Source organism: Mustelus asterias, chromosome 16 (genome assembly GCF_964213995.1).
Source record: "Mustelus asterias chromosome 16, sMusAst1.hap1.1, whole genome shotgun sequence".
Classification (NCBI taxonomy): Eukaryota; Metazoa; Chordata; class Chondrichthyes; order Carcharhiniformes; family Triakidae; genus Mustelus; species Mustelus asterias.
The window spans coordinates 27407781-27425154 of NC_135816.1; the positions used below are offsets into that span (position 1 = coordinate 27407781).

At 43.3% G+C, this 17374-nt stretch overlaps 1 protein-coding gene across 1 annotated transcript in view; it reads left to right on the plus strand.

The window, feature by feature from the left end:
* atp10b (ATPase phospholipid transporting 10B) overlaps nt 1–17374 on the plus strand; it is a 105240-nt gene that overhangs the window by 44945 nt on the left and 42921 nt on the right. The window contains 4 exon segments of the mRNA XM_078231726.1: nt 5386–5571; nt 8539–9139; nt 15238–15332; nt 16471–16597. Coding sequence (XP_078087852.1) covers nt 5386–5571; nt 8539–9139; nt 15238–15332; nt 16471–16597 — 1009 coding nt within the window.

A 17374-nucleotide genomic window follows, 5' to 3' on the forward strand; every position in this document is an offset into this window, starting at 1 on the left:
CATTTTGGGTTTGACCTCTGAGGCCACCTGTACAGGAGAATACAAAAAAGAGGAGAGATTGAGCAGACTGGGCCTGTACTCTTTGGAGTTTAGAAGGTTGAGGGGAGATCTTATAGAGACATATAAGATAATGAAGGGGCTAGACAGGGTAGAAACATCGAGATTGTTTCCACTTACAATGGAAACAAGAACTAGGGGGCATAGCCTCAAAACACGGGGGAGTCAATTTAGAACAGTGTTGAGGAGGAACTTCTTCTCCCCGAGGGTAGTGAATCTTTGGAATTCTCTGCCCAATGAAGTGGTAGAAGCTATCTCATTAAACATGTTTAAGTCACAGATAGATAGGTTTTTAGCCAATAAGGGAATTAAGGGTTATGGGGAGTGGGTGGGTAAGTGGAACTGAACCCACTATCAGATCAGCCATGATCTTATTGAATGGCGGAGCAGGCTTGAGGGGCCAGATGGCCTACTCCTGCTTCTATTTCTTATGTTCTTATTACATGCTGAATAAAATATAGAAGTGGGAGTAGTCCATTTGGTCCTACGTGTCTGCTCTGTCATTCAGTCAGACCAAACCTCAGCCACATCTTCCTGCATTATCTCCATATCCTTCGATTTCAGTGATATCCAAAAATCTGTCAGTCTTTGACTGAAATATACTCAGCAACTCGCAGCTGACTGTGGCAGAGAATTACAAAACAAGAAATTTCTCCCCATCACAGTCCTAAATGACTAACCCTGACTAAAGTACTGTGACCCCTATTTCTAAACTGTCAAGGGGAACTGTAATGACTTCAATCAGGCCATTGAAGTTGGCCTATTGGAATATGAGCTCCCTGATTTAAGGAGTCAATTGGTGGGCCAATCAGGGAGACTTTTCCTTGTATTTAACCAGGAGTGTCAGTTCCTCTGGCATTCCCGAAGATAGACTGCTGATTGATGGCACTCTGCGCACTGCTATTGGAATTGTAAATAAAGGGATTTTGGTGAAGGGACTTCTGCCTCCGAAGACTTATTGCAGGAACATCGCTATCAAGACCCTTAATTTTATATGTTTCACTGAGATCACCTTCCATATTCTGAACTCTAGGGAACATAAGCCTAGTCTACTCAATTACTCCTCGTAGAATTATCCCTTTATTCCAGGAAGCAGTCGAGTGAATCGTTGTTGTACTCCCTCTGAGGTAAGTATATTTTGTCCCTGGGGAAGGAGACAAAAACTGTGCAGTGCTCCAGGCTTGGTTTCACCAAGACCCTAAACAATTGTAACATACAAAGTTCCAGATCCATCTAAATATCAAATTATCAATGAGCTTTCATTCCTGAGTGTTTGAATGGAATTTGCCCGAATATGTAATTTAGCTCCTGATCAGACTTGCAATCATGTTTGCAATCTTGTACTACCCTTGGAATTATAATTTTCACAAACGCTCAATTTTATCACTAATTTGGGGCTTTGTTCAAGCACAAATCTTGCACGTGTGCTTTTTATCTGTTGTGTCTGATTTAATCCAGGTCCTTCAATACAAGTAGGACAAATTTGTCCGTGAGTGGACCACATTATATTGCAGAATAACTTTCATTAGGTGTTCTATAAAGTCAATGGGATGTATGAAAGCTCTCTAATCCTTTAATACAACAATTTAAGTGGAAAATGCCAAAGCACTTTACCGTGTATTGTACTTTACATCGACACCTCAGGAACATTGCTGGAATCAATGGACGCCGCAAAATGATTTAAAATTATAGCATATTGCATGGTGTAATCAAATGGAATGGTTCAAGTGGTTCATCACACAAGATGTCTGCTTCTGAAAGAATTAGCTAAAACAATTGAATGTAAATCCATGACAAAAAGCCGCCTGATCTATTACTAAATACTATTTAAGATCCTTAAAACAGATGGAGTAACTGGAGGCATAATAAAACAACTAATGCAGTTAAAGTACTTGCACCTGACAGATTAATGGAGTGAAAAATAATAGCATATATTGTGGTGGAATGATGCTCGTCTGCTCCAGAAAAGAGCGAGGTATTTTAATGTTGCTAAGATGAATAGACCCATTTCTTATTCAGGAAGATAAATGAGGCACAATCTATGGTGTTTGAAATACTGCTCTCGCCAAACAGTCTTTACAATACACCCCTTGAAAAAGGTGATTGTCATTTGTTCTTTGTTTTTTACTATCGTGAAAGCTTTTAAGAGCAGAAAAAAACCAGTGCAAGAAGCCAGTTCCTTTTTGATCTGGTCAGCATAGTCTCTGTGTCTTCTTTCTGACTACACATCTCATTACTTTTTAAACCCGTTAACACTGACTGCCTGAATTGCCTTCACTGGCAATGTCCTTGTCAAGAAAGCCAACTGAGTGAAGAAGTTTGACTTTGTTTCTCAGTTTTAACTTTTAGTTAATTCTTAACGTTTAACGATTATGGCCTTTTAAAGAGACATAAAGGCAAGATTTTATCTACCGTTCGTTCACGCCACGCTCCAGCTGCAGCGAGGTTGGAGAATTTGATGGCCAGCCAAATCTCCATTCACTGCAATGGGATAGGAAAATCCTGCCGGCATGAACGGTGATAAGATTCTGGCTGATTACTTTTTAATGCACAACTTCCAGAATTCTCATGTGTGTCTCCCCATGAAAAACAATGCATCTTTGTGATGGTATGTTTGGAGATTTCTGAGATTCATATTGTACTGTTCCCGAGACTGCCTGGATCAGAGAGGGGAGAGTTGTGATCACTTCGCAAAATTGGCTTTTGTTTGCAAGATTGTTTGCTTGATTTCTATTACCAACTGTGATATCTGTTGAACAATTTGATGCATGTTGAACATGATGGCACAATGGTTAGCATTGCTGCCTCACAGCTCCAGGGACCCGGATTCAATTCTGGCCTGGGGTCACTGTCTGTCTGTGTGGAGTTTGCACGTTCTCCCCGTGTCTGCGTGGGTTTCCTCCAGGAGCTCCAGTTTCCTCCCACAGTATAAAGATGTGCGGGATTGACTATGTTAAATTGTCTCTAGTGTCGGGGGATTAGCAGGGTAAATGTGTGGGGTTATGGGAATAGGGACTGGGTGGATTGTGGTCAGGACAGCCTCGATGGGCTGAATGGCTTCCTTCTATACTGTAAGGATTCTATGATCTGTGGATAATAGTGGTACTACTCACTCGCACCTGTAGGATTTTTAGAAATTCATTCCTGAGACGTGAGCATTTATTGCCCACCCTATGAGCTGTTGTGAAGAGCTGGGTGCAATTTTTGGAAGGCAGATAATCATCAGCCACATTGATGTGGGTCTGGGGTCACATGTAGACTGAGTAACTCTGGTAGATTTCCTTCCCTTCATAGAAATCATAGAAACCCTACAGTGCAGAAGGAGGCCATTCGGCCCATCGAGTCTGCACCGACCACAATCCCACCCAGGCCCTACCCCCACATATTTACCCGCTAATCCCTCTAACCTACGCATCTCAGGGGCAATTTTAACCTGGCCAATCAACCTAACCCGCACATCTTTGGACTGTGGGAGGAAACCGGAGCACCCAGAGGAAACCCACGCAAACACGAGGAGAATGTGCAAACTCCACACAGACAGTGACCCGAGCCGGGAATCGAACCCGGGACCCTGGAGCTGTGAAGCAGCAGTGCTAACCACTGTGCTACCGTGCCGCCCTGGGAACCAGTCAGCAATCCAATAGTTTTATTGTTGTTGAGGCTAGTGATTTATTCCAGAGTTGTTAATTACATTTACATTCCTCCAGCTACCTTGGTGGGATTTGAACTCGTGTCCCAGAAGTATTAGTCCAAGCCTCTGGATTATAAATCCAGCAGCATTACCACTTTGTGGCTGCCACCTCCTCCACTAATTTAGAAGGGGAAGCGTATGGTATAAAGTGATGCTGCTAAAGAATAGCTCTTTGTCTATTCCTTGAAAGCCACAAAATTTCCATGTTGTGCCTTGCTTAAGTTAATTAGAAACTGTGGTGTCTGGCTGCTTTAAGGTGCGAGCTTCTGAAAGGGTCACATGATGCAGGCTGACCAATCAGGAACTGATTTGGGGCTTCGCTCCAACTTGTTTGGGCTTGTCCCAGCAATTAGATCCCAGCATCATCTCTGGAAGCATTGAATCTGCATCACACTGTAAATAGTTAACAAACACCTGTAGTTTGTTCTTAATTGGCGAAGCCAAGTTACTACAAAGGCCATTTAGTACTAGCAGATTCTCATGTAAATTATTGGTTAGACTGTCATTTTTTTGAAATCCGGAAGATAAGATGACCCTTACTTTGCTGTGTTGCCTTCAAAGGGTCAATAAACACACACTACACGTTTGAGCTGTCAATAAAGCAATATGCCTGGTGGGCACTGACAGGGTGCCTGGCTGGCAGTGCCAGGGTGTCAGGCTGGCACGCTGGCACTGACATGGTCCCAGGCTGATACTGCTCAAGGCCACCGCTCACCGACCTCCTTGAGGGGGCCTCAATGGTGCACGCTGAAGGTATATATTTCCTCCCAATGTTGGACTTTCTGCCCAATCAGCAAAATTCTGCCCAATGTGTACATGTGCGCTAGTCTTGTATTCAATATTTCACTTAGCGTTGGATTGCTGTAAAAAAAAGTGGACATTTTATTTTTTTAAACTACTTCTCAGCTATGAGAAATAGGAACTAGATGGCTAAAGCTGGAATGGGCAAGCGGTGAAATGAAAATGTCAAATGGGGTGGCAAAAAATCAAACGTAACAGTTGGTAACTATGAAATGTATTCTTCTGCTCATCAGTCTCTGCTATTATGAAGTGAAAATCTTCATTAAGTCACAGTCAAAAATGTCTATTCCACCTCCTCGCTGGTAAACTCTTTCCTAGCCCTAAGACAAACTTAATAACAGAGCGGTGGAATTTTGAAATAGTTTTATATAACACGGTGCCGTGGCCTAAGAGGAGGCAGCAGCAGTTGCTGATAATGTGCATGTCACAATGATCGCAATGATTGTTAGATGTTCAGCTTGTCAGCACCTGCTGGGGTAATGGAACTGTGCCAAGATAACAGTGTCACATGTAAGAAAGCATGAGTCTGAAACTGCAGTGGAATAAAATTACGAGGGGTGCGAGCAACGTCTCTGCGAGATTTAGAGAAACAAGCTTCACTTTGAATACAAATCACTTATCCATTTTCAGTGATCAAGCCTTTGCAAATGTGCCTGATGAAAAGTCTGCAATTTTGCAGCTATATTAGAATTAAACTGAACAGCAGAGTGAAGTTCAGCGATGAAGTTATACACTCAGTCAATGAATACAGAATCTAGCCTCGGGTCCCACTGATCCAATTCATAATTAAAGGGAGATGCTGTTTACGTTTCTTTTATTTTGTGTTTGCGCCTTAGGAGAAAGATATCATTCCTGATGAAGAATTGTTGAACAGAATTCAAGATGCGGTTGTGCATATGGACTCACTGACTCGACTAGAAGCTGGCACTGGATTGGAAAGTGCATGCATCATAGATTTCTTTCTAGCTTTGACATTATGTAACACAGTTGTGGTTTCCACAGCAACACAACCAAGGCAACGAGTAAGTCGATGCTATTTTGGTTAAATTGTTAAAATTTATTCTATGGACGCACGTATACCAGGAAGAAAAAGATGGCGAGGGTCATTAGTTTCTGTGGACTGTCTTGTGAAATGAGCTGAATATTCTGTTTAAAAATTGAAGATTGGATCAATTTTAATAGTACCTGGCCCGGTACAGCATGTTCCGCATACATTGTGCCTCGGGAAGGGGCGAACGACTGGTATTGCAGTACAACGCACGTGGTACAATCACACTCCATTTTTGGTCACTTGAATGTTGTGGGACCCTGCACTTATTGTTGTAAAACTTACTGCTGCAAAAAAAAAGAGGAAAATTAAGCACTTTTTGTTTTCAACTTTTAAGCTTATTTAAGAAGATTTACTGAAGTGCATTTCAAGGACATAACAGATCTTGATTCGGATTGTATCATTAATAGTGAAAGCTTTTTCCCCCTTGCAGTTTGACGTCTGAATTCTGTCCATCACCAGTTTGTGATGTACTCTGAATTTTGTAGTAGTTTAAAACTACTATCTAAATAATTGATCATTCTGAAATATAGGGTGAGTTTTCTGATTTGCACGAATCAGGAACTTCTGTACAATGCTGCTTCCTGTCTCTGAATTTCAATGCTCACATTTCATCGCCTCAGCCGGCTGCCTGTATCGTGTGTGGTTTAATTGACAGCTGCTAAAGGTAAAAATCATGTAAGTTGAGATGACGGCTTCCTCTTTTGTATTTTTCCCAAAAATGCAATGGCCGCCTTAAAGATCTGTATAAAACGGAACATATTTTTTAAACTACCAATCTGGCCTTTGAGAACAAATTTCTTAAAGGTTAACAGCTGATTTCTGGCTGAGTATGACCTATTATTTTTAGGTGTGGAGTTTTTGTTGTGTTAAGTTTGGTGCACATTTCTTAACTTTACACCTACATTTTTCAGAGTTTATTTCACCTTTTACCACAGGCTCTCAATCTAATCCTTAACGCAGGCTATTTTTTAAGGAATTTCCCTTAGCCAAGTGAGCTACTTAATGGCCGGGATTTTCCGGCCATTCACGCCAGTGGGATTTTCTGGTCCAAATTCTCCATCCTCACTTGCAGTGACGGCGGGACGTGGACAGTTGGAGAATTCTGACCAATAGCTTCGACAGCGACGCACTGAGGCAGCTGTGCTTGCGTTAGAAGGAATTTGACTCTGGTGTAGTTAGCCAGTGAGGCAGCTCTCTAAATTCAGTCAGAGTCATTGGCTGAAATTTTACCAAAAAAATACTAAGGGGGCGATACTCCTGAATTGGGACTAAGTGTCTATGCCAGCGGGAAATCTGGAGACATTTAAAGGGTGACCAAGTTTACTGGACTCGTTTACCGGATCCCTCTTCCCCCACCCCCTCAAAATGAAATGGTGTCCGCCTCCCCCCCACTGACCAAGGGAATACCACCAGCCCTTCGCCAAAGAGGGACATCCTCCCCACATCTCCCCTCCCATCTCCCACACCACGCAGGCATGAGGGTGACCTGACCAGAAACCCCCCCCCTCCACAACTCAGGTGCCCTCCCACCCCCCCCCCCCCACTCAAGCCCCACATAGCCGCCATCCCCCTCAGAGCCCCACTCAAACCCCCTTCTGCCTCAGAACTGCCCTCCCCCACTCAGGCCCCCTTTTCCCCTTTGACCCTCCCCTTCCCACTCAGACACCCACTCAGCCTCCATTTAGGCCATACAATTTGGCAGTGCCACCAGTGCACTGCCCCTTGTCACACTGGCACTGACACTTTGGCATGGCACCTTGGGCCCTGAGGGGGCTAGAGGAGGTAAGTAGGTCCAATGGCCATCTGTTCCTTTGCTGCTGCCACCAGGCTGCAAAAGAACGGTCCCTTAAAGGCCAGAGGGGTTGGATTGGCTCAGGTTGGGGCACGGGATTGACCTCTCCATTCTCTTCTGGGAAACCGGGGCGGGGCGGGGGGGGGGTGGGTGCCTCATAGTGATTCACCATTTCAAATGTAACTCTCCCCGGCGAGGTTTCCTGAGTCTTGGAAGGCAAAAACATCCTGGATGCAGGGAGTTAGTGCCTTTCCGTTTCTCTGTTGGATCCAGCAAATCTGTCTTGCCGACCCCCACAATCTGACAGATCCCTGACCCTTCTAATCCAGGCGATGAAGCTGATGTCTTCTGGATAGGGAACCTGTCTGTGATGAAATACACAAGGGTCAAGACATCATAACATTGGGGGAAACTGCAACTTCCGGGTTTCCTGTGCATGACTAGATCCCACTCCTTTCAACTGGTTAAAAAATTAAACTGCAAGCCCCCCTTCACCACTCCCCCAACCCACCCACTTACAACTTCCTAGACAGTGGCCGGAATTTTACCGTCCCGCCCACCACGGGAATCGGAGTGCGTGAGGAGCAGACAATGGGAAGGTCCGTTGACCTCGGGCATGAGTCAGGCCGTAAAACCCCCATGAGTGTTTTCTCCAGTGGCAGAGACTAGGAAAAAGGTCACCTATCTGTAGATTTCGCTACAATATAAGCCTGAGGGCAAAATATTAAAAACAAATTCTAGTAGATTACACAGTTACGCAGGGTGGTACAGTAGTTAGCACTACTGCCTCACAGTACCAGGGACCCAAGTTCGATTCCCAGTTTGGGTTACTGTCTGTGAGGAGTCTGCGCGTTCTCCCCATGGCTGTGTGTGTTTCCTTCCGGGTGCTCCGGTTTCCTCTCTCAGTCCAAAAGACGTGCTGGTTAGGTGCACTGGCCATGCTAAATTCTCCCTCAGTGTACCCAAACAGGTGCCGGAATGTGGCGACTAGTAACTTTTCACAGTAACTTCATTGCAGTGTTAATGTAAGCCTACATGTGACATTAATAACTAAACTAAAAGTTCTCCAGATTAGAGACGGGCAGTTATATTTTGTCAAAGTTCTGTCAGAGGGCAAGTTCTGATCAATTGTTTCAATAATTCTAGGTGTTGCCTTCATCTTTATCAAAAACATCAACAAATTCCCAGGAGAAGCTACAGCACCTATTTCAGAAGCTGAAGTTGAAAGGCGCGAGTTCCGTTTCCACACCAAGCCAATCGGGCTCCGATGGACCAGACAGTTTGCACAATAAAGCATCGCCAGCCTGTAAAATTAGTCCCACTTCTTCCAGTGCTGAGAGTGTAACAGATGATGCTGACTCTGGGCCTGATCTCATCAATAATGTGTGTGGAAGTGGAGAAGTTGTGAAAGGCATTGGTAGAGAAGACCATGATATTATTGCAGAAACTGATGAAAAAACAGGCACTTTGGAGTTCTGCTGTGAGGCTGAAAGCCCAGACGAGGCGGCTCTTGTGCGTGCTGCCCGGGCTTACAATTTCACCTTGTTGTCTCGGACCCCTGACCAAGTGACTGTGGAGCTACCTCAAGGAGATCTCCTCACCTTTGAACTGTTGCACACATTAGCATTTGATTCAACAAGGAAGAGGATGTCAGTAATAGTCAAGCATCCCCTCACTGAAGAGATTATCATGTACACAAAGGGAGCAGATTCCGTTATCATGGATTTATTAGAAGAACCAGCCAAAGGTAACCGCGTTTTCCTCCTCTCTCCTCTCCTAAAATACCTTTAGTCATTCTCAGGGCATTTCTGTTGATCTCATCTGAACCAAGGTGGGCACCTAATCTTCATGTGGGCTTTCAGTGCCTTCAAGCTTTTCCTAAAATGCAGATTGTTCATTCAGTAATTACTACTTCTCTGATGTTTCCAAAAGTTTGGGGAATAGATGGTCAGCGAGTGGCGCACCTTAATCACTCACTTCCAATCGTACTGGAAATAACATTTTTTAATACATCACTTTGGTTTTCACCTCTCTTTATCACTTTCAATCTCCCAGCCCATATTTATTTTGTACAATAAGAAGTCTCACAACACCTGGTTAAAGTCCAACAGGTTTATCTGGTTTCACGAGCTTTCGGAGCACTGCTCCTTGATCAGGTGACTCACCTTGAAGAAGGAGCAGCGCTCCGAAAGTTCGTGATAACAAATAAACCTGTTGGACTTTAATCTGTATTGTGAGACTTCTTATGTGCCCACCCCAGTCCAACTCGGGCATCTCCACATCATGGCTATTTTGTACGGATTAATGAGCTGAATTCTGCCGAATTTGAGAGAAATAAAATGCGACTTCCATCTTTCAATCAGGAAAACAAAAGAATGTTGTGGGCTCTTCTTCAAAGACATCTGGCTGCAATTATATGAGATCACACAGAGTATTGTGCAGCGTTTTTGACTCCTTGCTTAAAGAAGCCTTAAAAACATCGCAATGTGGAAAATCGGAGCAGAAAGAGGCCATTCGGCCCTTCAAGCCTGCTCCACCATTCAATATTACCATGGATGATCCTCTATCTCAACGCCATACTCCCATGCTCTCCCCATATCCCTTTAAAAATTTTAAAGTCTGGAAATCTAACAATTTCCTGCTTCAATATATTCAGTGACATGGGACATGATCTTACCTGCTGCTCCCGCTGCAGCGAAGTTGGAGAATTGGCCACCAAGCTAAACCTCCATTCACTTCAATGGGATGGGAAAATCCTGCTGGCATGAACATTCTGGCCATGGTTTCCACAGGTCCACCACCCTCTGAGTGAAAGAGTTTTTCCTCATCTCAGTTCTAAATGGCCTACCCCTTTTCTAGACCCCTCAGCCAGGGGAAATGACGTCCCTGCATTCATGTAGAGATTCCCTGCAGTGCAGAAGGAGGCCATTTGGCCTATTGAGTCTGCACCGACCACGATCCCACCCACAATTCAATCTGTCCAGCAAGCATGCAGGTATAGCAGAAAGGTTGTTCCTGCTGGTGGGGTGTCCAGAACCAGGGATCATAGTCAAAGGATAGAGGGTAAACCTTTCAGGACAGAGATAAGGAGACATTTCTTCTGAGTACAGGAGTAAAATGTCTTGCTACAACTGTACAGGGCCTTGGTGAGCCCATGCCTGGAGTATTGTGTGCAGCTTTGGTTCCCAAAGAGGGAGTTACATATTCAAATTAGATCCCCTCACATTCTTCTAAATTCCAATGAATACAGGCCCAATTGACCCAATTTCTCCTCATATATGGCAATCCTGCCATGCCAGGAATCAGTCTGTTGAACTTTCACTGCACTCCCTCTTTGGCAGGACAATTTTGTTTTGATAAGGAGCCCAAAACTGCACACAATACTCCAGGCATGGGCTCACCAAGGCCCTATACAGTTGCAGTAAGACATCTTTACTCCTGTACTTTACTCTGTCTTGAAAGGTTTACCCGCTATCCTTTGACTATGATCCCTGGTTCTGGACACACCACCAGCAGGAACAACCTTTCTGCTATACCTGCATGCTTGCTTTCAGTGCCTTGGAGGTAACAAAGTTCTCCAGATTGATCCTGGGATGAGAGGATTGCCATTGTGGAGAATTTGTGTAGATTGGGCCTAATATTACCTGAAGTTTAGAAGATGAGAGGTGATCCTTTTTGAAAAGGCTTGGCAGTGTGCATGCTGACAGCCTATATGCCCTGAACACAGGGTCATCATCTCAGGATAACATATTGGCCATTTTGGACTGAGAAGAAATATATTTACTGAGTGAGTTGTAAATCCTTGGATTTCTCTCCTCAAAGGATTGTGGCTACTCAGTTGTTCAGTGTATCCATGAATGAGATTGATAGATTTTTTGAACATTAAGAGAATCAAGGGATATGGTAATAAGGCAGGAAAGCAGAGTTAAATTAGATTGGCTGTTACTTTATTAAATAGCAGAGACAACTTGAGGAGGCTCATATGGACTACTCGCACTCCTATTTTTCACAGTTTGATTGTTTAGATCGCAAAATATCAATTTTACAGATCGTAGGTAACCTCGAATGATTTGAAACTGCTAGGGTGAGCTCAAATGAAGGGTCCAATTTGTACTGAGGTCAGTATGCTATTGTAATGATGTACAACACCTTTGCAGATTTGGGCATATGCAGACTTCGAGATTTCCATTTCTTTTATGTGAAAAAGAGCTTCCTGAATGGTCTAACTCTAATTTTAAGATCATCGCTTCGAGCTTTGCATATTTTACCAGAGTAGATAGAGACAAACTATCTAATCCATTAATCATCTTAAATGCTTCAGTTAGATCATAGAAACAAGGACGAGTAGGCCATTCGGCCTTTCAAGGCTGCTCCAACATTCAGTATAATCATAGCTCATCATCCAACTCAATAGCCTGATCTTGCCTCCCCCCCCCCCCCCCCCCCCCCACCCCCAATCCCCTTTGATCCCTTTCATCTCAAGCTATATCTAACTCCTTTTTGGAAACATACCGATGTTTTGGCCTCAACTGATTTCTGTGGTAGAAAATTCCACAGGTTCACCACTCTCTCTGGGTGAATGTATATCCTCACAACTCTGGCATAAAATGTTTACCCCATATCCTTAGACTATGACCCCTCGTTCTGGACACCCCACCATCGAAAACATCCTTCCTGCATCTACCCTCTCTCTAGTCCTGTAAGAAATTTATCGGTTTCTAAACTACAGTGAACATAATCCTAACTGACTCAATCTCTCCTCATACATCAGTCCTGCCATCCCAGTCTGGTAAATGTTTGCTGCACTCCTTCTATAGCAAGAACATCCTTCCTCAGATAAGGAGACCATAACTGCACACTATTCCAGGTGTGGCCTCAGCAAGGTCCTGTAGAATTGCAGCAAGACATCCCTGCTTCCGTATCTTAGTCTTCTGCATTCAAGGAAGTACAAGCCAAGCTTATGCGACCCAGTCTCATAATTTAACTCTTTTAGCCCCAAGTATTGTTCTGGCAACAATGTACTGCATCAATTCTAAGTCCTCAAAATGAGGTCTAGCCAGAGCTCGGTACAGCTGCAGATTAGCATTCATACCTTTGCATGCCAGTTCTCTTTATATAAAGGCTAAAATTCAATCAATTTCATTTTGTACCTATCCACCAGTTTTGAGTGAATTCTTTATTTTGAGTTCAAATTCTTCTCTGCGAAGCCACAGTTTCTTGCTTCTTGTCATTTAGGAAATACTTTGATAATTTATTTTTTGGGTCCACGAGGATGAATTCCCACTTTCCCGCATTGAACCTCATTAACCACAGTTTTACGTACTCACATAATGAATCAGTATTTCTTTGATTTGATTTGATTTTGTAACTTCCTGCTCCCATCTGTTCTATTTACTATGCCACCTAACTTAGTGTCATCTCTTAAAAATACAGCTCCCTATTTTATTTCACCCAGGCCCTTCTATAAATATGTTGAAAGGTAGTGGCCCCTGTACAAATCCCTGGGGGAACTTGCCAAACCCTGCCAATTTGAATACATAGCCACTAACTCTACTCTCACTCCTATCTTCTAACCTCTTTTGTCTCCAAGCCAATAGATTATATCCAATTCTATACTCTTTCTGTTGTGTTTAGCAGTCTCTAATGTGGAATTGTTTTAATGCTTTCTGAAAGTTTATATAAGTAACACCCACAGATATTCCCTTACCTATCATATTAATAACTTCCATTGAGTTGGAACTAGGGGGAGGTGAGTTGGAACTAGGGGGAGGAAGGGGGGCTCTCGGACCCAGGGGGTGGTGAGGGGAGGGTAGTTCAGGGTTGGGGAGTCCTGTGGTGGATCAGTGATTCATCTAGAGGTGGCAGTAGGGGGAGTCGCATAGCGGTCTGGGAGGTGAGGTGAGACTTGTGGGGGACAAATTGTGTTACCCAGGAGCTAGAATTGGTTTTAATTCTGTTTAGAATCCTAGAATCCTACAATGCAGAAGGAGGCTATTCGGCCGATCGAGTCTGCACCGACCACAATCCCACCCAGCCCCTATTCGCATAAGCCCATGCATTTACCCTAGCTAATCCCCCTGACACTTACGGGGCAATTTAGCATGGCCAATCCACCTAACCCACACATCTTTGGACTGTTTCTGGATAACCAACTGCTGGAGCACAATCAGAACCATCCAAAAATTATTGCATTTTTGGGTGGTTCCTAGTTCAGGGCAATTGCCCATCGGTAGTTTGAACTTGCCAAGCAATTACCATACAATCCTTATCTGGCAACTTCCGAGAGTTGTTCCCCAGCTCATCCTTGTGGTACCCTGCCCTGGAGCTCAGAAATTCCAGCCCATAATAATTAAATAAAGCTTTTTTTCTGCCTTAAACTCCTGCTTTGTTTTGCCCTCATTTTCTTTAACATTTCTGGGTTTTTTTCTTCAGTCTGAGCCTCTCCCATCCCTCCACAAGCCCATTTGGATTTTTTCTTTAATCCTTTCTACACTTGCTGGTTTTTCTCTTTAAAGTATCATGCTATGGGTAATCATTGCAAGATATGTGAAAGGAATTGAAGGCAGGTTTTTGATGAGATCAGCCTGTACAAGACCAATGTTGCATTACAGCAACACATGAGCCAGCCCTGCTACTTGGCTCTTTGTTAGTGTAAAACCTCTGACAATAGTTTCCCACAGTCAGCGCAGAATATTCTGAAGGAGTACTGATTTCCTTTCACTTAAACTTCCAGCTTAAGGATTGAACATGGGGATAGGTGTGGAGGCAAAATGAGAAAGTAGGGAGCAACTTGACCTCGGGATACAGAAATGTGGTACATGGATTGAACTGATTGGCATTAGAGTATGTCAGTAAAGGTTATAATCAAATCTATCAAAGATTGCAGCCGAAATTCTCTAACCGTTCATGCCCCACTGCCGCTGCCAGATAGGACAGAGAACTTGGCGCCCTGCCAAATCTCTGTTCACGGCAGCACGGCCAGAGAAACCCTCTGGCGTGAAAGGCCAGAAAATCCCACCCGTCATTTTTATTAATATTTTTTAAAAGATACTTCCCGTACTAGGTTGAAAGAGTAGAGTGAAAATCTGCTCCCACAACTGCGTCTCCCCAGTTGTTCTGAGTTACTGTCTGGCTCCAGTCAAACTAGCCGGAGTTATTACTTGTTTGTGGAAGTGCTCCGTATTCTTGCTAAGTATTTTCCAAAATAGCATTTATAAAATTGAGAAATCACCATGATGGGAATCACTGGAATGAACGCAGGTTTCCACCCCTACCTAGCAGTGCAGATTGGGACTCCCATCATAAGGGAATAGAGTAAAAATAGTACATTGTGCAGTAAAAGGTTATAGCCACTTCATTATAAGAGAAAACTATTGCCCTTGAGAGATAATTAGGTATTAGAAATGTAAGTTGTTAGGAAAGTTGGGCTTACTTTCACTGAAAAAAACAGATATGATCTAATTGAAATTTTCAAGATTATGAAAGGAACAAATTGTCCACTCAAAATCTTCAAATACTAGGTAGTCGAAGTCAATGGAGTTGAGAAAAAGCATTGGGTTTGAAGAAGTTAACTTTTAGAATTTGAGGACCCTTTCCTAGCCCTGAAAATTCTTAATTGCTTTTATGACAGTCTAACCTTTCCAATTTTCTGACATTGGCCAAACATGATACTGTTCCCAGCGTTATTGCTTACGTGAACATGTTAGTCTTTTGCAAAGAGTTGAAGCATTCTCTGGGGTTGCGCTATAAAAAGGGTTTGCTTTTTCTTCTGCGACTGTGGCTTCTGTTATGAAATTTGACGTGCCTGTCTGATTTTCTTTTCCAATTTCTCTGATAACCTAGAAGATGAAAAGCGGCAAAGAAAAATAATGAACGAAACGCAAAAATATCTGGACTTGTATGCAAGTCATGGTCTGCGAACACTATGTATTGCGAAAAAGGTAAGATATGAATTCTTAAAGACCACATTTTACCATCAATGCCACATTTTAAACATATGTGTTTCTAACTTCAACATTCACTTTTTTTCTTTTACCTAGTTCAGCTTGAATCCTTTTGTATCTTATTTTGATTTGATTTATTATTGTCATATGTATTAGCATACAGTATTGTTTCTTGTGCATTATACAGACAAAGCTTACCGTACATAGAGAAGGAAAGGAGAGAGTGCAGAATGTGGTGTTAGAGTCATAGTTAGGGTGTAGAGAAGGATCAACTTAATACAAGGTAGGTCCATTTAAAAGTCTGATGGCAGCAGGGAAGAAGCTGTTCTTGAGTCGGTTGGTACGTGTCCTCGAGTTGGAGGGGAATTTTGCCACACAGCCATAGGTGTATAAGGAGTATGGTAAGGGGCTGAACAGGCACAGTGTCAATAATTTGTATTTACATAGCACCTTAATATAGAAAAAATCCCAAAGTACTCCACAGAGACACAGGCCATGAACTGAAGCTTTGTATCACTATGTGTTGGCAAGGCTCTAACATGGTTATGATTTGCCTGCAGAGTGGGAAAATCATGATTCCGAGCAATCTCCAACAATGGTTTGATAAACATTCTGCGATTGTGAACTATGCAAGTCCAATTAGCACCCGCTGTTAAACACTCCCAACTGAAAATGCATTCAACTACATGAGGGAACCACCACTATCGTTAACCACCCAACTTCTGGATGAGGTGCTTAGCTTTGCCGCTGCAGAGCTATTCAAAGTGCAGCACGATTTGGAAATGGAGCAAAGGCAGCAGAGGGGGAAATAGTGTGCAGAGGGAGGAGGAGGAAGAAGAGACATTTTGGGCGCCTTTTTGTTCAAGATGAGCTAGCCGTAAGTTTTCACCTGCTTCTAAGCAATTCATACATGATCAAAAACAGGAAAGGAAATGTCCATCATGATATCTGGTGTAACCCTGTTCAGGCATGTAACTCCGCTAACTCTTAGGAAATTCCAAATAGCAAGAATTGTTTAAAATATTCCTGAGACTTTAGGCTCTGGTTAATATTTGTACTCTGATGTGCTAGATATTTTTATAATCAAAATTCTGAATTGAAGTTTATTTTGTGTGTGTTTCTTAATTTTGTTTAGGTCTTGAGTGATGATGAATATGAAAAATGGGCTAGTTTAAGGCATGAAGCAGAGACCAGTATTAACAACAGAGAAGCATTGATTCTGGAGACTGCACTCCGATTGGAAACAAATCTAAAATTGCTGGGTAAATTCCTTGATTTTCATGAAATGCATGGATGTATAAAGCCAGTGGTTTTGTGTGACAATTAAATTTAGCCAATTTCTCAAAGCTTGGTGAACTTGTGAATGGCCTGAGTGAGATCTGAGCATGGATTCTTTGCCCTCATTTTTGGCAGGCGAGAAAGCTGGTGGGGGAAGAGAATACAATAGGAGTCTCCAAATGGCTTTTACGCCAATGGGGTTTCCCATTGTTCCTGCCCCTTGCCTTGAAAGGTCAGGAATCCCATCACCATACATAGGGTATCCTTGAATGCAGTGTCGGGACATTGTGGGGGAGGGATGACTTCTATTGGGGAAGTCCATAAGAGGTGTTCCCCATGTTTGTGGGGAGTGGGAGGGAGAGTGTTCCCTGGGGGGGGGGGGACACTGTGTCCTTGGGGGATCATTTTTTAAAAATTTATAAAGGACACCCCAAACTCTTGAAAGCCAAGGTTCTCATTCAGATCTTGTCCTGCCAGCGTGGCATCGAAAGTATCAAAAAATATGGCTGGAAAAGCTGGCAGTGGAACAGGCAGGTTGCACACCGCTTTTCCTGCCTGAAGTGATACTTGCACAGAAAATGAGATACTTCCACCCACTATCTGGCGGCACGGTAGCACAGTGGCACTGTTGCTTCACAGCTCCAGGGACCTGGGTTCGATTCCCGGCTTGGGTCACTGTCTGTGTGGAGTTTGCACATTCTCCTCGTGTCTGCGTGGGTTTCCTCCAGGTGCTCCGGTTTCCTCCCACAGTCCAAAGATGT